Here is a 22,048-nt window from a genome sequence, read left to right on the forward strand (position 1 = left end):
GGTGCTCGGGGTGGCATCCTCCCGGTTGTTAAGAAAAAAAAAATTCCCTTTTAAACATTTTACATGAGAAGAACATCAAATGTGAAAATAACATGCGGCCACATTTCTGCATTTATATCCTGCATTAGGTGTAGCTACATGAAATTTTTTCTTCTTTTTTTCCTCAGCACGTTACGGGATACATACCTAACATTGCTTAGCTAGTTATTTGTCTGTCCTCCGTTACGCTCCCCCGACTGTTGATTGGAAGGATAAGAGGAGGCACCCCCGTTCTGATTGTGCATATTGTTAAGCTGCTCATTATAAGCAGGATTGTATTGCTGATTGTTCGGTTGATTATACAGTGGGTATACGCGTTGGCCGTGAGGTGCAGAGTTACCATTTTGTTGGTCATACCCATTTCTGTTATCTGGCTGGACATAATTTACAAAGCCACTATGCTGATTATAATGGGACATTGTATTTTCCTGATGGGGGTAGGCATTCCTGTTACCCTGCTGGTTGTAGTGAGATAATAAGTTGCTATTCGGGTTTGCATTCACATTTGCATTCATATTTGCATTCATGTTTGCGTGTCCGTAATTGGGGGCTTCATAACTCTGGCTCGCATACCCTGACCCGGTAGCCCCGTTAGCCCCACTTGCCCCGTATGGCAGATGACCGTAGGGGGCACTACCACCAGCATAGTCGTAGCTTCCCGTATAATTGGGCTGATTATAAGACTGCATGTTACTAGAACCGCTATTACTGCTCTGCTGAGAAACGTATGGCCTCTTATACACTGGCACCTCTTGGCTGCTCTGACTGTTTGGAGAAATGTAATGATTTTGCGTCATTCCTTGTGTATTGTAAAGGTTTTCTGGATTCGGTTCGTTTATATATAAAAAGGTGGGGTCACTGGGATCCACATATGCATTGCTACTTGAAAAAAATTGCTCATTAAATTCGCTCAGGGAACCTAAGGGTCTGTTTCTCTTCGCTGCCTCATATACTTTAAAAAAATAATTAAGGAAACTACTACACTGTCCATTCATAAAAACAAGGTTCCATTTGCACGGACTCTTTAGACTGTTGGGATGATCCATTAACGGTTTCACTACACCAGACAGATAATTCAACCCAAAAACGGGCTGCTCAAATTTAGGCTTCTCTATCAGATTCAGTGGAAACTCTACCGATATGAAATTTGCGTTCGTTCTGCTTCGCTCATTCTTGATGAATACCAGACGTATGCTCGTTAGGAAAATCATTCCATCTTCCTTTATCGTTCTGCAGTTGTATATGTGTGGGGTGGCACGAACATACGAATAAATAAGTGAATGAATTTACGGGGCTATCTTTAACTGCGCATTAGAGCTATGGCAGACAGACACCCCCGTTCGTCCCATTAGTACTAAACCATCGTGGCACCACCTGCATGGGCTCACTTATGCGTAATATGTTTAGTAACACTCTTCCTTTGATCACCTGTCGGGGAGGTAGAGCTTCATTTTGACGTCCTCTCTTCGCAGGTACGTGAACTCTGATCCTTTGTTGGCAGGGAATAGGAACTCTGTTCAGGGGGAAAAGCGGAAAGGTGGAAATGTGAACAAAGGGAAATGTGGGCAGCCAGAATGCAAACCCCCTATAAACACAACTGCTTGGAAAAGTGTCCTCCTCCACCACTGCTGCACATACCCTGTCCTTGAATTAACGTCGGATTTAGCGCCATTTTTTTTGAAGAAAATTTTCAAGTTAGCTGTGAGCTTTCCAACCGAACGGGTCATAAAGCGGCCTCCCCCCAAATGGACCCCTCCAAATGTTCCTTTTCGTGTCCTCCGATATTTACAGGGACTAATGGAAGCTCTATAAATATAAGCAGTCACATGTACATACGCGTGTATGCATATGCATGCGCCACATGTTTATTCTGACTTTCCCTTAGTAAGCACATCCCAGCTTTGTCATTTGGCAAAGTTTCAAACTTTGAAAAAGTTAACGGAAACGGGGAAAAAAAAAAAAAAAAAAAAACCATCAGAAAAAATACATACAGGTGGAAGTGTTATCATTTACAAATATTATTTTTGCCCTTTTGCATGTTCAGGGTTATTTTTATCTCTTCATTTAAAAAGAGGCACAAAATAACGAAAAAAAAAAAAACAAATAAAGAAGAAACAGAAAAAAAAAATTACAGCATGAATAAATCAAACATAAACTCTGTGAATTCCTTCAAACGCGCTTTGCTTAAATTCTTATGCCCTCACATGTGATAGAAACATGTGCATGGGCGCTTATGCCTGTGCACGCATTTCCCCGCGAGAGAGCAGTTGCATGTATTTACATACACAGGTACTTAAGGTGAACACGGTAAAGATTTACATTTACTCATAGTTCCGCTTTTGCCTTTACCTTTTATTTTACTTTTTTTTTTTTTTTTAAAAAGCAATTCTTCTGCCAATGCGTATATCCATTCCCCGGTGCACACAAGCTACGCGTTGTGCAAAAGGTGAACATCGCGGTGGTCCAAATGACAAACTGAAGACTCGCAGTGACGAAACGAAATCCCCTACAGTGGGCTGCCCACGCCCAGAATGACACATCCTCACGTTGATGAAAACAGTTGTGAAGTTACTGCGTGTGCATACTTAACTGCTTCACTGGACAATACCACTTTTTTCCTTACGCCTGCAAGGAGTCCATTTTGTACTTTCTGAGGGAGTCAAATTCGTTTGTTTTAAACAGCCCTGCTTTTTTTTCCCGAAATAGTTTTGCGCGTATCGCAAAAATGCGCACTATATTTACACATAAATGCATATATGTGTGGAAGACCTTCGTAATGAAAAACGCCTAAGCAGTTTAACCCCCTTACGAAGAATCCTTCATGTGAAATTTCCAAAGCGTAAAAAAATCTCATCAAGGGAAAGAAAAATATTCACTTACTCTGTAGACATTTTGTGGATAACTCCCCAACGTCAGATCGGCATTAAATAATTGTCCCCATTTTTCCACCAAAAAAAATAAATGTGTGCACTGTAGGTAAATATATGCCCAAATGGGCTTCCATTGTAGAATACGCAATTTCCAATTTTCAGAAAACACTAGTTTTCCTTTCGACAATTTGGCATGACACTTTCGAACGGTTCTACATTTCTCCGTCAATGTGTGCAATTTTTTTAAACCCAAATGGAAGCCCCCACTGAGCAGAGTTTTGCAATTCTCAGTTGTACACATATGACGTGCACGCTTATCCCTCTCCCATTTGATCCCCTACATTATGCTAAAAAAAAGGGACACCAAATAATGTCTCCTTTTTTTTACCTCTTTTTTGATCACAATTTTGCCCCCCGGGGGAATGTGTCCCAATGGCAGGAATTACGGCATGGATTTTGGGGGGGTAATTGTTAAAGGATCAATGATCCATGAGATGATTAACCATCTGAACTTCGCATAACGGAATGGAGTTATGTCCCTTCCCTGCCACGACCATCCAAGTGGTCTTTTTTGTTGCCCAGTTTTCTTACCCTTCCAACATGGTTATCGTATCACCCCTAGTGTAAAACATAAGAGGGGCTACGCAAAGACGATCACAGTGATTTTATCTTCGTCATATGAAACATCGCAATGTAAAAAAACATTGGGGCAGTAAATATACATAAATTTTTAGCACAAAAAGGCGACAATGGTGGTACGTCTCTTGTTCAAATTCGTGCATGCGGGCATTTCAAATGTTCTTAAGTCCAAGTGTGTGTAATCCCTATTCAGCCGCTTCCACGGTATATCAAATGGAAGGTAGTTCCACCCCTTTGCATCAAACGGAAAAGTAGGATCGGATCGCCCGTAAAAGGGTCTCCATCATGTTGCATAACATCGAGATAGAACATGTCATCATTTTTTCTTTTTCTACCCATGTAGACCGGCTGATCCTTTGAAATGGTTCCTTTCTCCCCGTAAATGAGATCAGCGTGATGCGCTCTTGTTACTTCTGCAAAGGTCCAATAAAACATTATATACTTTTTAATCACGTGCTGTTCCGACCCGTGTGGTGTGTTCCACACCTTCTCACACCATTAGCGCTCCTTCATCACTTCTTTACCGTTTTTGTAACCGCTTGGCTTCCGCTTCAACTCCTGCTGGCACAAGTTTGCCCTTCCCCCGTGCTGTTCCCCACGCATCGGATCGTATCGCAAATCCTCCTTCGCCCAGCGAAAGATTTAAAAAAGGAGACTTCCCCCCCTTCCCTTTTGGGCACATAGGTTACATTGTTAAGAATCCACTTGCGCATTTGCTGCCCTACCGTTGTGACGTTTCCTATGGTATTCTCATTTTATGAACATTTTCCTGTGTGTAATTAAAAAAAAATTTTTTTCTTTTTTCATGCCGATGTTGACTCCCCATTCAAAGTATCCCACACACGTATGTATACGCCCGCAAGATGTTCCCCCTCTATTATGAAAAAAAGATCGCGAAAAAACTCATACAACACGATTCCCTGATTCTCCTGGCGGATGGATTTAACGAGCTCAACATTCTAGCTATATTCATTTTTTACTACCAGAACAAGTGCCTGTGGTATGAGAAATGCACGGAGGAGCAAAACATCTTCTTCCAGTTGTTCGGACTTAACATACGCAAACGGGTGGACGGCGAAGAAGATGATGACGAAATCGGGAGAGACATCCCTGGTTTGGGTGATCAGAGCAGGGAAAGTGACTCCCCACAGAGGGAATACGTGAACCCCCCAAAACAGGTAACCAGTGCGAAGGCCAAGACGGACAGCCAACTCGGGAAGGATAAAATTAACAGCCTGTTGGACTCCTTCAGGTATGACGCACAGGGGGGAGGCAGCACCAGGGAGGACCTACCCCGACAGGAACGCAAATCAGATGTGAAAAGCATAACGGATGACGGAAATGACAGCGCCGCAAAAAGTGAGACGGTCCCCCCCGGGAATCAAAACAAACTAATATTCATTCTGAATGTATCCCCAAAGGAGTACAACTTATTCCTGAAGTACCAACTAGGTCTATACAACGAGATCAGTAAATTGGACAACCAATTTAACGACAGCGTAAAAATAAACTACCTAAAAACAGAATACATAAGGAACCAAAAGTCCAACGAACGAATCGAGCTATACATAAAAAGGGGGGTGTACTTTATCTCCTCCAACATACTCCTAATAGATATGTTAACCTTTAAAATTATCCCAGAAATAATCGATGGAATTTTCCTCTGCAAGAATCATAAGCTGATTTACAACATGAAGGAGGTATTCATCACGGAGCTATACAGAAAGAGAAACAAGTATGGCTTCATAAAAGGAATTAGTAACAATAAAAGGTTAGTAAATAGTCAACACATAACAAATTTAACGCAAAAATTGAGCATAAAAAAGGTCTACTGTTATCCGAGATTTCACAAAAATGTACATATATCCCTAAATAACAATTTCCTACAACCAACAATTTACGAAATAAACATGGACCTCCCGTCGGACGTCCACACCATGGAGGAAAGTCTACTCAACCTAATACACTACCTAAATTTAGAAATAAAAAAATACCATACCTTCACTGACTTTGATATTAACGCACTGATCTATTCAGACAACGCCGAAAATTACACCATGAACTATATTAAGACGAAAAACCTAACCTACAATACGAAGAAGTTGCTGAAGGAAATTATTGTCCTGGCGCATGTGCTTAACAATCTCTACATCTATGACCATGTCGTTTTTGACAACTACCTTAACAACATTAAGGAGGCAGACAAAGAATCCATTTGGCTCTACTGTAACGAAGCCAACGATGTCTTCTTCCTATCTAGGGAGAGAAAAATCAACTTTTTAAAAGCCATTAATATGAACCTAGAGTTGGATATCACCAAACAGGACAACGTTCCCGTTGTCTTCCACAAACTGAAGCATGAGGGAAAATATTTCCACAAGGCGTATGAGGTTAAGTGCACGCAGAGCGAATTCTACAGCTGGATACACGAGCTCGTTTTCCGACGAGACATTCACGTTAAGGAGTTTAAAAAGATGAGCCAAAGGAGGGAGCGTCACAGTGTCAGTCCACAGAATACCCTTCCTTCCGCACACAAAAGGGGGGCAAACCACTTCCAGCAGGGAGATCTCCCCAAGAGGCCTAAAGAGGACTCCACCCACGAGCACTCCAACAAACTTAGCACATCCAACACGGCAGCTTCGCAAAAGGAACAAAGCGAAATGGAGCAAGGTGAGAGGTACCCTCATATGGTTACCTCCCAAAAGGGCAGCCATTCCCAAATGAAGGTGAAAATTGAGCAGCATACCCCGGATAAACATGATTCAGGTGTTCAGAATGAGGAACCGCACAACATAAATGGCAAAGTGAACACCCCTGATGGGGGGACCCAAACGGATGCTCTAAAAGCTTCCTCACAGGACGACTCACCAGAAGAATCGCAAAAAATAAAACGAGAAAAGAGAAAGTCCGACACGGGGGAAGAATATCCCAAAATAGATGAACAATCCAACGATCCACTTTACAATGATGTGACTTCCTCAGCTGAAAAGAAATGCCACGCCGAGGCAGACAAAGTGGACTACCCCATCGCAATAATAGTAGACAACTTCTACACGCAAAAAGAAATATACAACCTACTGATGCACAGAAATGATAGCACCGTAGATATGAACCTTTTCCGCTCATCGGAAGAACAAATGCACGAGTTGTACATTTCGGACAACTCATCAAACAACTCTTCCTCCAGCAGCTCAGACGACTTCTTTCAAAAAAACCAAAACGCCATGCATTCAAATGATGTAGATTATTACATCCCCTACAAGCTGATTAAGAACAAAGCAACAAATTTAAATTTTATAAAACCGCACGTGTATATACTGTGCATAAATAAGAACTACGATATGGTATACACGTGGGACAGCTTCGTCGAAGACTGTTCTGCTAAAATTGACGCTATAAATGAGAACACCCAGAAGGGAAGTAGTTCATTCACAGAGGAAGAGACAACCCGATTGAAGAAAAATAACGCATCCTCTAAACGTAGGTGCGATGATCTCTTCCAAATAAATGAGTACTGTGGGAATCTCGACTTTTTGGAGTTATTCCTGATGGAGGTAAAACCGTGCAGAATTATCCTCACCAAACTGGACTTAAGTATTTTCCGTAACGTAGAAATTTACTGTGCCAGGTTGTTCCAACACAATGTGTATAAACTGCGTGGGGAGAGTTGCTTCCCCGAGGTGATGAAGTACGAGGAGAACAGCTGGATGTATGACAATATAGGGGAAGCGCAACCCGCCCTGAAGAGGGAGCAGGGGGGAAGCCCTCAAACCGCTAGCAGGAAGCAATATCCTCACAAATTTGCAGGTGAAGATGGTAACAAGACTAGGTCGGCACGTCACTTCCCTGACCGTGGAGCGCGAACCTTCAGGACGCTGGAAACCCTTAACGCCGCGTCCAACACGGTGGAGGTGTTCCTCGTCTTCTACAAAAACAACATACTCTACAACAAGTACCTGAACGACGTGAAGGTCGAAAAAACCAACTGGCTCAACTTCATCGAAAATAAAAATAATTTCCGCTTTCAAGTGGACAGAAACGTCTTCAACAAAAATAAGGACCTCTTTAAAAAAGTCGTAGACTCCTATTTTGTCTTCCAAAAAAGATTTCGAGAAAACAAAAAAAATCTCTTCCACTTTAATAAAGCGCTCTGTGAAGAATTTAAAAATTTTCAAGAAGTAAAAGCGGACGAACAGGTGGAAAATAAAAACGCCTTCTTAAACAACCTCAACACGAACTACATTAGCATGGAGGAGGAAGAAGTCTTTATGCAAAACTATAGAAGTAAAACGAGTAAAAAAAATGACATAACTTTGTCCACCCTGGACGAAAAAACCATTTCAAAGATTCAACAGGTGTTGGAAAAATTTTCCATCGATTCTTTCAATTTGAATTTTATCCTCTACAGCATTTTTAACAACACCAAGCCAATTGTCATCGTTGACATTAGGGAGTTAAAGTCTGACCTCTCCTACAAATTGTATACAAGCAAAATGCACATCATCCCGTACTCCCTCCTTGTTGGGGATTATGTCCTCACGAAGGATATCTGCGTGGAGAGAAAAACGATCGTGGATCTCATTCAGTCACTAAACAATAACAGGCTCTACAACCAGATCAATCAAATGGCCAAATATTATTCCATCTATGTGTTGTTAATCGAATTCAATACAAAGCACCTCTTTTACTTCTCCTCCCTTAGTGACAAAAGTTCCGTCTACACTAAGTTAATCATTTTATGCCTCCAGTTTAGTAGACTGAAAATTCTTTGGAGTCCCTTCTCTCTTTTTACCGTTAAGCTTTTCTGGTCGCTCAAAATTAATGCTGAGCAACCTGACATTTTTAAGTCGCTCCATATTGATATGACCTTAGAGCGGGACGCGCACCAACAGTTGGGGAGGAACTCCAGCCGGGACAAAACTCATCCCCTTCCAACAACGCAGTCCCTACCCTCAACGGAACCGCTACCAACAACGCAATCGATATCCATGTCGAGTAAGCCCGATGGGGAGACCAGCCAACCACTCCCACTCCCACACACGCAAGAGGAACAACCCAGCCAAAGCACCCTCGAACAGCTAGACAGCTGCGCCGACAAAAATTCGGACAACGAAAATGAAAACCAATCAGACCCCTACAAATACGAAACGATAAATGACCTGTTCGACAAAAATCTAAACCCCCCACCAAAAGGTGAAGAAAGCAGTTACACTCTAAAAAGAATGGATAGCGTCACCAACTGGAACGCCCTGGAAATATTGAAAGCCCTACCAGGCGTTACGGAAAAAAACATGCACCTCATCATAAACAACGTCAAATCATTGCGTGACCTTTGCGAAAAAACGGTCGAGCAGTTGGAAGCCTACATGAGCAAGAGTAACGCCAAAATGCTCTACGAGTTTCTGAACACAGACGCAACGTGAGGTCGCCTTTGCCTTGAATCACGTCCGAAAAAATGGACATCCGACGAGGGGAAACATTAATCCCGATTGTTACTACCTCATTAACGTTAGTTACTCGCCCTCCTGTCACACTTTTTCGTGCACCTTTTTTTTTGTTACCTCCCCCTCTCCTCTTTTTTGTTTCCCATTTGTTGGGCCCACCGATGGAAACACCTCACCGTCTTTTCCCCTACCATTTGATTTTTCAAACTTCGCATATGAAATGATTCCCCGGGTGTGGCCTCCAACTGGCGTCTTCATCTGCATGGAAGCGTCCAAAATTGGGTAAGCAAACAAACAGGCCTAGCGCCTTCCCCCTTTGTTACTCCCTCTGGATATTCGCTCATAATGGGTCTACATCGGCAAAAAAAATTACCCATGAAGGTTCCCCCCATTTTGTAAAAAATCCATCGTGAGGGAGCTATATTTAACTCAGTCTGTGTCGTGCACGCCTTCCCCCCAGTAGCGCACTCAAACCAGGGTACTTCACTTTGAGGGGCATAAAAAATGGGGACACACACTTTATCCTGTCGAAGGCAGATCAACAGAACAGAGGAGACACCCCTTCTTCTCCCCCCTTTTTGCACACCCCAAATCTTATTAAATCACATTTTCCTATATTAAAATGGGGCACCTTCTAAATGACGCAGTTCGCCACGTGAAAATACACCAAAGGGGTAACTAAACATTTTTCTTTTTTTTGCTTCTCTCACTTTTCGGCAATTACTACGTAGGAAGAAAAATCTCTTACCCTGATTAAGCAGTATACCGATAGGGCGTGCGCCATGCCTCCCTTCCTACTAACACATTATTTTCATTTTTTCAAATCGCTAGCTATAATCGTACTGCTCCTCCACCAAGTGTATAATAATGTCGACGTTGGCACAGCGGCAATATTTTAAGGACCAGCCAAATATACGACGTTACATACTGTTGCAGCGGGCCATTTTTTGGCGATTACGTCGTCCCTTTTTTAACCCCCTTCAGAGTGTAACACAATGGGGAAGCCTATTTCTGCTGCTGACGTGATGCATAGTTAGAGATATTTTTTTTTTTTTTTTTTTTTTTTTTTTTGCAAAATTTTAAACTAGTGCAACAATATGAGGAGGAGCTGCACGAGCCAACGAAACGCTTAAAAGGAGTGTATTTTTTTTTCAAGTGGAGAAAATTTTACATACGCTTCTCGTGATTCCTCCCCCCTTCGTCGCCTTGTTTTCACGAATGCGAAACGTTAACCAAACGACTCTGTGAGTGGATGGTAAAAGTTCCCACGTGCAATGTACATTTTGAGGCATCCATAACAAGGTATACTTGCTAAGCTGGACAATCACCTGAACGACGTGGGCACACGCTTCCATCCCCCCACATGACACATGACGAGAGGCAAGACACACCCGAATGCATACCGGCGGATGTGCTGCTCATTGGTACGCTTTCACTGCAGTGCAGCAGAATAGAGATCTCTACACAACGGGACGAAGCTATCCTACGCTCCAGCTGAAAGTGCCATCGCTTTGATTAGAGATACGACTTCAATTTGAGGCACTCCTTCCCCGTGCCCTGTCAAATGCGTATTCTCCGTTCGCTCGCTTCCCGCTCATTTACTACTAGCTTACCACTTGCCCACCCCTTTTATGGAAGCAAAACTCAACAATGAGGAACAGAAAAAAAGAAACAAAAATAAAATCCTGCTGTGCGGCCTGGTCTCAGGCATTGTTACCAAAACGTTATTTGCCCCTATCGACCGGATAAAGCTTTTTTACCAGATCCAGCCAATGTTTCACCACTACTCCAAGGAGAGAGACAAAGGTGATTCAAAGGGCAAGAGGAAAAAACGCATCACGAGTAGGAGCTTGCTCCTAAGCCGTGTAGACCAATCGACAAGCATACAAACTGGAACGATAGAATCACCCCCAACACGAAAAAGATATGCGCACAACGAAAATGTGTACTTCCCTAAATTAAAAAGTACAATAAATCAAATAATTCATAATTGTAAAAAAAAAAAAAAAAAAAAAAAAATTATGAACACTAGCGTAAAATACGCTCAACTGTGCAGGCACTATGATCACGCAAAGTATTCTTCCCCTCACCAAGTTTTTAAAAAGATTTTACACACAAATAAAAATAGGACAAACATAAGTAACGTAAGTAATAATTACCCCCTTTTAAATATCAACACTAATGTGAAACAAGCCTTGAGAAGTAAAAGCATCTACTTCAGTAGGACAACACTCAGTGTCAGTGCTAGTCAGCCAGTCAAATATCAAAGCATTATTCAAAGCTTCCTATTCATAATAAAGGAAGAAGGCATATTAGGCCTGTGGAAGGGTAACCTAATCAACACCATTCGAGGTGGAATTGTCTACTCAGCAAAATTTGGAACAAACGATTTGATAAAAGAAAAATATAAAAAAAAAAAAAAAGATGACAGTGTTGCAGTGGAGGTTTTCCCGAAAGGGTCACCCACCAAAAATCATTCACTGAACAATAACCAATTGATGCAAAAAAACTTTAATTATTACGAAAGTGTGATAGCGGGCTATACCTCAGGTATAATACAAAAGACGCTGTCATACCCTTTAGATTTACTAAGTATAAGAGTAGCCCTAGGAATAAATGAAAAATATTTGCGGAATAACAGCTCCATGTTTAATGAGAAAAAATCCATCCTTGGCATAATTCGTGAAATTAATACTAATGAAGGATTTGCAGGTTTTTTCAAAGGATATTTACCAACCCTATTAACAGGCGTACCTTATGTAACATTGCAAATGTTATTTTTTGATTTTTATAAAAATATTTTTCAAAATTATTTTCCACACAAATCAAATTCGCTAAGTTCTGTGGCCATCTACTCATCCATTGCCGGATCGCTCAGTAACCTCTCCTCGTTAATTATTGTCTTCCCAGGAGACACCGTTCGAAAGAGAATGATGAACAACGGAATAGACAACAGAAATTATATCTACAAAAATACCATTCACTGTATTAAAAATATTTACCACTGCGAAGGGGTCAGAAATTTCTACTACGGTTTGTTTCCCTCCATGCTCAAGTCCATCCCTTCGGGCGCCATACAGTTCATGTCCTACGAAATTTTGAAGCATATGATGTCGCAGGCGTGACCTTATGCATTGGCGCGACGTGCAGAAGTGGGGCACACTAGGCTTATCACAATAATGTCCAATCAACCCAATGTCCGTGGGAACGTCTGTCCCATAAAAATTAATTATCATACCTATAACTGTGTTACTGCCCAACTGCCCATCCTCCATGCCGATCATTTTTAAAACCGTGTCCTGTTTTCACATGCCCCCTAAGCAGCTTTTAATCTTTTTCAATTTTCAAAGTGTCCAAAAATATTTTTCATTTATTCCCCCGCGTCTCCATCGTTTGTGCTTCGCTACACGTAAATTAGCGCCTCTTTCCTGGATGGCCTAATTTTCCTTCCCCCTCCCCTGTGTAGGACGCTTCCTTCATAGGCAGGTCACCCTCCTGCGTATTGTTTCGTTGCTTTGCCGTTACGATACAGCTTGCCCGTTTTATTTTCTCCTTTCCCTTTCCCACCCCCACTGCAATTTGTCACGGCTCCTCACACAATTTCCCATTCACAGCGCCCTTTTTAAGTTCCTCATTTTTTTCTCGTAACAATTAACAGTCATAAAAACTGTATGATTAAATTGCGCCATTTTTTTAACCCTCGCGATAACCCGCGTTCCAGCGCAGTAGTTAAAATGGAACAAAATGGAACGGATAAAGTTCCCACAAAGAAATGATCCAATTTTGGATAACGAAACTTAATACATGTTGTAGGGTACACCCTTTCGCCTTCACACTTTCGGGCATTATTACCTATGCCATGCAAAATGGCGGTAAGTTCATTTTTTCACGTCAGCGCAGCCTTTTTTTTATATGTATGCATTACCATTCACATAAATATATATATATTTTGTGCACCATTCTGGCTCTGCGCAAATTCTGGTCAGAAAAATAGCTGCTTGGCGCAATATTGACAAAAAAAAAAAAATTAATCGTCCCCTGAATACGCTAATTTTTTTTATGTAAATGTGGGTAACGTGAAGGAAGCTAACTGAACAAATGAGGTTTAAAATTAACTTAAAAATGTTTTATTTGCCCAGGAAACATATAATAGTAATATCCTTTTGCCTCCCAAATCGACGTTGTTCTAGTTCGCAGTAAGGATTAATACTATTCCGTTATATGCCCCCCTTTTTATTTTACGTGTACGCGTGGGCATAAACATATACCATGTACATATATTCACGGCTTTCACATGCACCTCGCCCTCTTCCGTTTTGGTAAAGGAACGCGCATCCACCATTCTGCATGTTTACCCTTTAATTAAACGGAACAACATTAGCGATCTTAGCCATACATTGACAAAGCTACGCTTTTCGTGTTAATGCATAATTTTACGTAGTTTGCTCCTGTTCTCCCTAGCACGAAAAAATAACTTCACTACGTAACTCCGCCGAACAATAATGCCAAACAGAAACATATATGAGCATACTAAAGAATGATGCGCCCAAGGATACAGAAACTCCCGCAAATATATTTATCTGCAGAATAGGCGTGCCTTTCCTACACCACGTACTAACATGTGCATATTTCATTTTGCAAAATAATTATTAAGACACATTAGAACTGAAAAAATGGAGAAGTCCCTCGATTTAAGCAGCTTTAACAAAAGCGATAGGGAGAAAATTATGAAGAAGATAAACAAAGCGGAATATGAAGATACCATGAGCACATATAACTCCATTGTGGAAAGATGCTTCAACGAGTGTATCACATCATTCAGGTCCAAAGAACTCGATAGCAATGAAAACAACTGCATTTTAAATTGCGTTAAAAAGTTTTCCGTTTTTTCACAAAGAATTGGCATGAAATTCACGCAAAATTTGAACAACGAAATGCAAAAAAAGGCATAACCAGCAGAGTTCGCCAGGAAAAAAAAACTGCCCATTATTTGCAGGCAACCTAGCGCAAATAAGCAAATAACAGGCACATTGAATACCCAGTTATAGGCATAACTGGTGAGACGAATTTCCAAAAGTTAATTAAAAAGTTACAAATAAGTAAAAAGTGTGCAATTTGTTGAGTAGCTCACTACGCGCAAGAGACATAAGCAGCGCTGCTGTGCTCACCCGTAGTGATATTTTTTAAGAAGTTCTGTTATGTCATGTTATATTATGTTCTGCCATGTTTCGGACGAGCTCCTTTGAATTTTTTCATAATCCGATCAGGCAGTATATACTAACATGTTTGTTCTTCTTTTTCACATGAACAGTTCAGGCAAAAATTGCACTTTTGTTTCTTTTTGGCTGTTTTTGCCTTTTTCTACCTTTTTTTTTTTTTTTTTTATGAACTGTTCAGGCAGTTTTTACTCTTTGTTTCGCTTTTTTTTTTTTTAGACATTATTGCAAGCCGTAGCAGGTAGTTCTGCATGTCTACACTGTTTTATGGTACATTATCACGTGTTTGCATTACCACGTGCTTTCTTCAACACCATTTACCATCTCCATTTCCCATTTACCCCCTCAATGCAATCTGTTTGGTTTGTGCAGATAAATGCAGTCGTCCCTGCCCAACGATATTTCCCCTATATGAACCAAAAATTTGTGTAGCACATAATTACTATTTTTAATAAACAAAAATGTTAAAATATATTTTGAAAAATTAAAAATGAATGAAAAGTAGCTCTTGGACAAAACGTAAAAGTAAATGTTCTGCATTTTATTCTCTTCCGTTTTGTTTTCATAAAAATAAATTAAAGACCCCAACAGCTTCTCCATGTGCCTCTCCTTGTACATCACTTGATACAGGGGTTGGCACTCATTAAATTTGTCAATCATTTGGTAGACCTTATTCCCCCTATACTGCAGAAGATAAAAGGCGTAAAATATTCTCGAGTAGAGGATATAATTTATGTTTCTTTCTAAAAAAAAGTCACAGAAACGGTCCAAAATTTCGGGAATATTCACCAGGTTGAAAGCATAGTACTCCAAAATGTATATCACATTATTTATATAAATCTTGTTGCTCATTTTTATGTTGTACAAATTGTTTGGATAATAATTGTTCTTTTTTATATTTTCATAATCAATAAAGCTAAAGTTTACAAAATCACTGTACATTTTTTTATTTTCACGTTCACCTGCCTTTTCCTTTGCGTCCTTGTAAGTTTTACCTCCCTCTTCCATATGGACGCTCCTCAAATTAGTGAATTGATCTTCGTAATTCATCTGTTCAATGCTTTTATCGATGCTCTTCTCGATTTCGAAAAAGAGTTTCTCCACCTGCTTTCCAGAGGACGTACCATCGTCCGCATTGTAATTGAAGTGGTCCTCACGCGGGTTACTATCGGCACGTCCCTCACTGCTATCAACGAGGTTGCCCCCACTTCTATTAACGAGGGTGTCCTCACTGTTGCCCCCCCCCAGCACGTTCAACATAAACCCATTCAGCACGTCCACAAATTCGTTCTCCTTAAGGGAAAAATTGTGCAGCGCCTTACACAGCAGTCCCACCTCATTGACACTAAAAAAACTGTGATATTTATAAAAAAATTGCAACGAGTAGTAAATTAGACTCCCATGTTTGTGACTCGCTTTGCTAAAGGATAGCATGAGAAAACTCACCAGCAGGGGACTCAATTTGGTCGACTGTTTACCAACTTCCTCTGCGACTTTTTCCAGGAGGAATTTATTTTTATCTATGTTTGCTATGGAAGAGGATATCAAGCATAAAGATTCAATCGGCATGCTCTTCAATTTCTTCCTCGTTATCGCTTCCACGTTTTTTAAAGCATTCTTAATGGAGTACACCACATTGACGTTGTACGAATTCTGCTTTAGGGCATTCGTATGCTCCCTCAGTGTTTGCAGTTCGTCACTTTGGGTGAGAAAATTACTTTCCAAAATGGACAGCCTTCTTTGTATGGCTCCCGCTGTGTCCCCTAGCGCGTCGGAGACTGTGTTGGTGTGTACCCCTGTACAACCTTCACCTCCCATCGCTCCACCTGGCGCATTTGGATCCCACTGCTCATCATACCGCAAAGCAAAATTCCTTATCAAGCCGATGAGTTCCTTCTCCTTTGCAAAGTAGTGATAATTCCTATGGCACCTCTTACCAACGTAAGACAAAAAATTGTAAAAAATGGCTAGCTGCTTGGACTCAGAGCTGAGATTCACATGTTGGTTAAAATTATGAATTAATGAATTTATGAGGATGCTATTATTTATGTTAAAATTTTTAAAAAAAACAAAAAGGACAGAAAGTTGAAAAGTGTCGAACTCATTTATATTTTTTGATATACTATAAAGTAATATGGTCAAATAATTTTTGGAGATAATTTTTTTCTTGTTAAAGCATTGTATTAAGCAAATTAATTTTTTTAAATTTAAAAGATGGAAATTGTGAAATATTCTCTTCTCAATTAGGAAAAAAAAATTATGATGAAAATAATTCAAATTTGTGAAGGAAAAATATATGTCCACTAAATCATCACATGTAATTAAATGGATATTTTCCATCAGGACATCTTTAAAATAGCAAAATAAAAAATAATTTTTGCATTTTATCACGGAAAATTGTTTTAACAATGTGATAATCTCCCCGTATCTTAATTTTTCTTTATGCAGCAGCAAATTCGTCGAAACACTTTTCAACAATTCGATATTATCACTCTTGGACTTTATGTATACATTTAAAACTTTGATGAGATCACTTGTGTTGTACTGGTAGTAATCACTTATTGGGGAAGGGATGGCCGAGCATGTGGATTTTTGTAAAATTATATCATCTTCTCTTCCTTCCAATTTTGTCTTTACATCGTCGCCATTTGTGCTTCTTATCACAGCATTGATGCTGGTGGCTACACTTCTTCTGCTTTTGCAAAGCACGAATGGATTTTTTTCCTTCCTTGGAAATGTATACCTTTTTTTGCGTCCAAAATTGGTTAAAAAGGTAACCCTACGCATTTTTTTTTTTTAAATAATTTTTTTTTCATTTTGAAAAGTTTTTTTTTTTTTTTTTTTTCCTCATATTTTTTTTAACTGACAAATGAAACATTTTCTTTTTTTATCACAAAAGTAACGAATTTGCATTATTTCCTATTTGCTTCGTTTTTCTTCATAATTTGTGTCATCCTCATTCCATTCCACTTTTTTCCGTTTATTCTTTTTTTTTTTTTTTTTTTTTTTTATACGTATTCGCGAATGGCACTAACAAGTGTATACACCACCCGTAAAAAGGTTCCTTCCATTTATGTGTGACATAGTTTCAGAAAAAAATACATATAAGTATACATCCTCAAGTTGGTACGAAATTACGTTACACATGCATCCTTTTTTTTTGCGTATTTTACATACAGTTTTCTGCATTTGCCGCTTCTCATAGCGCATCCACAATATAACGCCCTGGGGTGAAAGTGGGAAAAAACGCTCTTTTCCACTCTTAATGAGGGATGTAGGACGTCCCTACAGATGTAATGCATGTCCCCTGTTGCAAATTAATAATTGTTCGTCTGATCTTTCCCGTCTCCCTGTGTGCGTGATTTTTCTGTTTATGAACCTCTCCCCTTTCGCGTGCACGTGCAAGTGGTACGCACAGGTATACGCGGCTGCGCGAGCGTTTGTCCCTCATTCGTTTGTTATTCGTGTCGGATCCTTTTGGAATTCGTTTTTTTGTTCGATCGCTTGTTTGGTCCGCTGTTTGCCCGATCGCGTGTGCCCCCGAGCTGCTGCGTCGTTTGTTACCTGCCCTCCTTTTTACCAACATGTAAAAACTTATGATGCACGTCACGTGTGAATATTTACCAACGCACACGTGCCTTCTATCAGTTACTACACTACACGTTCTGTACTTCCAGCACGTCCTACTCCTCCCCGAGGGGGAATGATTCTCACTCTGATCCGTTAGCCAATTCTTTGAACTTCTTCATTCATATTTTCCCTACACATTTTGTAAATCCACTTGCACCCCTCCGAATGGCAATTTTGTCATTTCCTTTTTTTTTTTGTGCGTTGTCCCTTTGTAACCTAACCACCGTCCCAGTTGCACCTTCCACTTGTTTGCATCTAAACACACGAAACCAAATAACACTTCGCTACACTGCCAATCGGAACTGAAGTCTATAGTGATACATGCACACCTTTGTCGTCACGGTAGAAAAATAAAAAGGAAAGCACAGAGGCACACACCCTTCGTTGCTACTGTTCGTATCGACTCCTGTGCAGGCTCGGAAAAAACGGCCTCCCCCAGCGTATATAGAAGGGGAAAGCAAGTCCGACCTTGCACAACACGCTCTTCACCCCTTAACGGTTAAAAATGAAGACCAAGGCGAAAAAGAAAGAAATCCTAGAGAAGAAAAAAAAGGAAAACAAGAAATTCCTACGGCTTGTAAAGACAAACCAAAAATACGAAAAGTTCCAAAAAGCAATTTTAAATGGAAAGGGATCCAAGCTAAATCACAACAATAAAAAACCAACACAAAAAATAAAAATAAAGAGCAAAGAAAATGTACCCATTCATGTGAAGACATTTGATAGCATCATTGAACCCAACACTTTTTCAAAAGCATATGACTTTATATTCGACAAGGTAGTTAACGACCATGTGAAGAATCTCCTCTACGATACGCACATGTTGTATTGCAATTTCGACCTATCCACGATATACAACGTAGGGAAGGCCTTCAATTTCCCCATGTAAGTTTATGCGTCAGTGGGGGGCTGCCCCCTTGAAAAGTCACACCGATCATACTTGTGCAGAGCGTGTCTTCAACAGGGCACATCACGGTACCCTGCTTCAAACGCGCTTTTCCTACATGCAAACCACTAACCCGCCGCATCATACCTTATTTACTCCATTTTGCTTTATTTCACGCAGCAACCTGATTCACTCCTACTACACGGATGTGATCATCCTGGTCAGCGATGAGAGCGAAAAGTGGAGAAACATGGTCATAGAGAATAAAATCAAGAGGGTAAAGAAGGTACGCCACGGAACGCAGCACCGAAGGGGCACCCCTCACAAGTGCCATACACACGTGTATATATACCACTGTAGGTACTGTTTATATTTTTTCCTCCTACCGTGCGTGAAAAAAAATCCCACATTTTGATGTATTTGCCCCCCGTTAGGTCATTACGTATGACAAATTTGAAGGCGTCTACTACAAAGACGACATGCTAAACGAGCAGATAAGTAAATATGACCTGTTCATTTTTGACGCCAGCATACGCACCAAGAAATATGCCCACATCATTTCCAGGATTAAGAAACACAACAAGTAAGTTTGGCAAAGCAAATGCATCATCATCCTATTTGTTTGCTTGTTTTTCCTCCTCAAATGTACCGCACTTTGGTCCCCCTTTTTCCCTCCCCTCAGAACCTTCACGACGTTGCAATTGGACGAGGACACATTTGTGGACAGCGTAGACAAGGTTATAAGAAGGACCTACACCGACCTGAATAAAGGATCCACACAGTAATTTCTCATTAACCAGCTTACCTTTTCAACGATTGTGTTGCTTCACCATCGTTAACGTGATCATGTGCGAACAACCCCCGTGCAGATTTCTCCTTCCCGCATGCACATTTCTCCTCCCCCCTCGAAACGTTATCAGCTCCGTCCCCATTGGGTACCTTAGCCTAGGAAAGGATAAGCTCTTCGACAACATACGGGAGTAAGAAACAGAGGACCACCAACCGAATGTGATGCAATTCGTTCTATACACGTTCATATTTGCGCGTGTTTTTTCATGCCCCGCCCCGCAGGACGACCAAAGGAATGCTCCAGTTTTATGAACAAAAAAAAATGTCAGTCGTGTCAATCAACTTAAGGTACGTAAACATGACTATCCCCGTGTATATACACGTCTTAAAGGATGGTGTCGAACCGGATTACTAATCTTTTGAAGGGTTCCCATTAGAGAAGGGGGGGAAATAGCCCCATTGGACGCGTTAATTGTAAACCCGCACTATTAGAGGGAATTCTTACAAATGAAGCAGAGAGCTAGCTTATTCGCAAGAGCGTTAAAACAGTGGATGTGATAAACCGATAGACAGTTCGTGCATTGCCTGCTCTGCAAAAGGGAGGGGATAATAAAAAAAATGATGTTCCAGTGAACGAGGTCACATACTCCGGAGGGAAAAGATCGGTAACGCGTCTCATCACCAGAGCGTCGTAACTGCCAATCGCCTACCTCCACAATCACTGCGTTATTGCAGAGTGAGCATTTGTCCAAGTTGCTAAGAGGGAAGTACTTTATCAGGTCCTGCACGAAAAATGGAAAATTACACACGCACATTTGTGTAAGTGCATGTGTGTGGGTGAAAATATCTCACGATAGCTTCCCTTCACCTACATGCCGCATTCGTTTTTGTTCATTTTTTTTTTTTTTTTTTTTTTTGTGTAAACGTGCGCAAGTACCGTTGCATACGTTTAGATGACATGCTTGTTGAACTAGTAAGAATTGTTCATACCGTAAAAAAACGGAGCCCCAATGCTAATTCTCCTTGTTCCTTCCGTAGCCAGTTGTGCTCCAGCAACTTGTTAACTGCATGCAAGTCGGGGGAAGGGGCGCCAATGCATGAACATATAACGTACATAAAATCAGCCATGCGGGAGTGGTATGTATACCCTCAACATGTAAACAGTGTGTGTTATGAAAAGGTCTGCGTGAAGAAAAAGGGGGGTTTCATTTTTCTTTCCTCCCTGTTTTATCATCAGTCGGGGAATTTTGCCCCCTTGAACCTTACGTATAGCCTTCTGCACGTTCGGATTTTTTATGTTCAGCTCAAGACACAAGGACTCATAAGATACGTCCCCCCCGTCCACACGTAGGTACCGATTGTTACTGACTATGTGGTCAATGATTAAATAGTACAAACTTATTTCGTTCGTCTTAAAGAGAGAATTGAACAGATGCTCATCTTTTATGTTAAAAAAACCTCCCTCGGGGGACATTTCCGTTTGGCCGCTCTTCCCAGGAATTGTCCATTTCTCACACCCGATGATGAAATACTCCTCTCCGTTTATCAGTTCGTTCTGCAGGAATGGCAGAAAAGGGGCAAATATGCATATGCACACTTGGGTGGACACAGAGCGGCCACATAAGTGAGAAGGCAGACCTCTTGACCCGTCTGCTTCGCTACGTGACGTTGTCGTGCCATACATTTATGATAAACCCGAGCGACTCCAGCTGCTCATTCGCGTGCTGAATGATGTGGTTCACGTCTCCGAATTTTTTCAGCAAATTGAAGACGTACTTCTCCTTCAGGCACTGTAAAGGTGAAACGGCGAATGGAAAACAACCATGTCAATAGGGTTAATGTAACATTTGTGTGCATATCTGCGCAAATGTTATGGCCTCCCTCTCATTGAAAAAAAAAAAAAAAAAAAAATGCGCACACAGAATTAAGTGGTGTGACGCAGCGGTGTGATATTATTCCCCGTTGCTAAAACGCTAATCGTTTCATACTCCTTGGGAGAAGTAATGAAGCGAAGATTTTGCCCGCGTCTTTCTCATCCACTCTTCCTTCACTTAACCTTCTCCTTAATCAGAAGTTGGGATAAAATCCGCGCCGCCCACTCCACCTCCATTTTTTCGCAAAGATGGGGGGTGCACGTAGAATGACAGGTTGGCCTCCCCACGTTGAGGTGTAAATGTTTTGACGCGGCAGGGGAAAATGTTCCCTGTGGGCAAGCATACCAATGGGGAAAATTATATGCAAAATTTACAAGCAAATATATATATAGGCAAACACATACATTTGCACATTCGTAGCGTAATCGTTCCCTACATACAGCGAATGAACAGTTCCGTGTACCCCCCGCAGTGCACATAAAGGAAAAGTTGGTCCGTCACACCTGCCAGGTTGGAAGTAGCTTCGGCTTTCCCTTTTCATGTTTTTTTTTTTTTTTTTTTTTTTTTATAGCGGCACCCAAAATTGCGCAAAAAAAAGTCAAATGTTACTGGCCAGAAATGAGAAAAAAATTGGGGACAAATTTTCCCCAGAAAACAACTA

At 40.8% G+C, this 22,048-nt stretch overlaps 7 protein-coding genes across 7 annotated transcripts; 4 read left to right on the forward strand and 3 right to left on the reverse strand.

The window, feature by feature from the left end:
• Window positions 1-200: 200 nt before the first annotated feature.
• On the reverse strand, window positions 201-2,191 carry PCOAH_00032030 (Uncharacterized protein; the record flags this gene model as incomplete). Its single annotated transcript, XM_020059998.1, has 3 exons — window positions 201-1,269; window positions 1,468-1,552; window positions 1,678-2,191. The coding sequence occupies 3 exons, from the start codon at window positions 1,709-1,711 to the stop codon at window positions 201-203; spliced, it is 1,188 nt and encodes a 395-aa protein (XP_019915740.1).
• Window positions 2,192-4,411: 2,220 nt separating this feature from the next.
• Window positions 4,412-8,971, forward strand: PCOAH_00032040 (DNA repair endonuclease; the record flags this gene model as incomplete). Its single annotated transcript, XM_020059999.1, has 1 exon — window positions 4,412-8,971. One exon carries the CDS (start codon window positions 4,412-4,414, stop codon window positions 8,969-8,971), a length of 4,560 nt encoding a protein of 1,519 aa, XP_019915596.1.
• Window positions 8,972-10,623: 1,652 nt separating this feature from the next.
• On the forward strand, window positions 10,624-12,117 carry PCOAH_00032050 (Uncharacterized protein; the record flags this gene model as incomplete). Its single annotated transcript, XM_020060000.1, has 1 exon — window positions 10,624-12,117. One exon carries the CDS (start codon window positions 10,624-10,626, stop codon window positions 12,115-12,117), a length of 1,494 nt encoding a protein of 497 aa, XP_019915979.1.
• Window positions 12,118-13,665: 1,548 nt separating this feature from the next.
• On the forward strand, window positions 13,666-13,944 carry PCOAH_00032060 (Mitochondrial import inner membrane translocase; the record flags this gene model as incomplete). Its single annotated transcript, XM_020060001.1, has 1 exon — window positions 13,666-13,944. The coding sequence occupies one exon, from the start codon at window positions 13,666-13,668 to the stop codon at window positions 13,942-13,944; it is 279 nt and encodes a 92-aa protein (XP_019915826.1).
• A 609-nt stretch (window positions 13,945-14,553) lies between these two features.
• Window positions 14,554-16,995, reverse strand: PCOAH_00032070 (Uncharacterized protein; the record flags this gene model as incomplete). The annotated part of the gene is made up of 1 exon (XM_020060002.1): window positions 14,554-16,995. One exon carries the CDS (start codon window positions 16,993-16,995, stop codon window positions 14,554-14,556), a length of 2,442 nt encoding a protein of 813 aa, XP_019915678.1.
• Window positions 16,996-18,343: 1,348 nt separating this feature from the next.
• PCOAH_00032080 (Uncharacterized protein) lies at window positions 18,344-19,959 on the forward strand (the record flags this gene model as incomplete). The annotated part of the gene is made up of 6 exons (XM_020060003.1): window positions 18,344-18,723; window positions 18,905-19,010; window positions 19,159-19,307; window positions 19,407-19,505; window positions 19,645-19,704; window positions 19,796-19,959. The coding sequence occupies 6 exons, from the start codon at window positions 18,344-18,346 to the stop codon at window positions 19,926-19,928; spliced, it is 927 nt and encodes a 308-aa protein (XP_019915781.1).
• A 42-nt stretch (window positions 19,960-20,001) lies between these two features.
• On the reverse strand, window positions 20,002-21,623 carry PCOAH_00032090 (Uncharacterized protein; the record flags this gene model as incomplete). Its single annotated transcript, XM_020060004.1, has 6 exons — window positions 20,002-20,103; window positions 20,224-20,295; window positions 20,504-20,577; window positions 20,780-21,068; window positions 21,196-21,303; window positions 21,570-21,623. The coding sequence occupies 6 exons, from the start codon at window positions 21,621-21,623 to the stop codon at window positions 20,002-20,004; spliced, it is 699 nt and encodes a 232-aa protein (XP_019915634.1).
• Window positions 21,624-22,048: the final 425 nt, after the last annotated feature.

Source organism: Plasmodium coatneyi, chromosome 11 (assembly GCF_001680005.1).
Source record: "Plasmodium coatneyi strain Hackeri chromosome 11, complete sequence".
Classification (NCBI taxonomy): domain Eukaryota; phylum Apicomplexa; class Aconoidasida; order Haemosporida; family Plasmodiidae; genus Plasmodium; species Plasmodium coatneyi.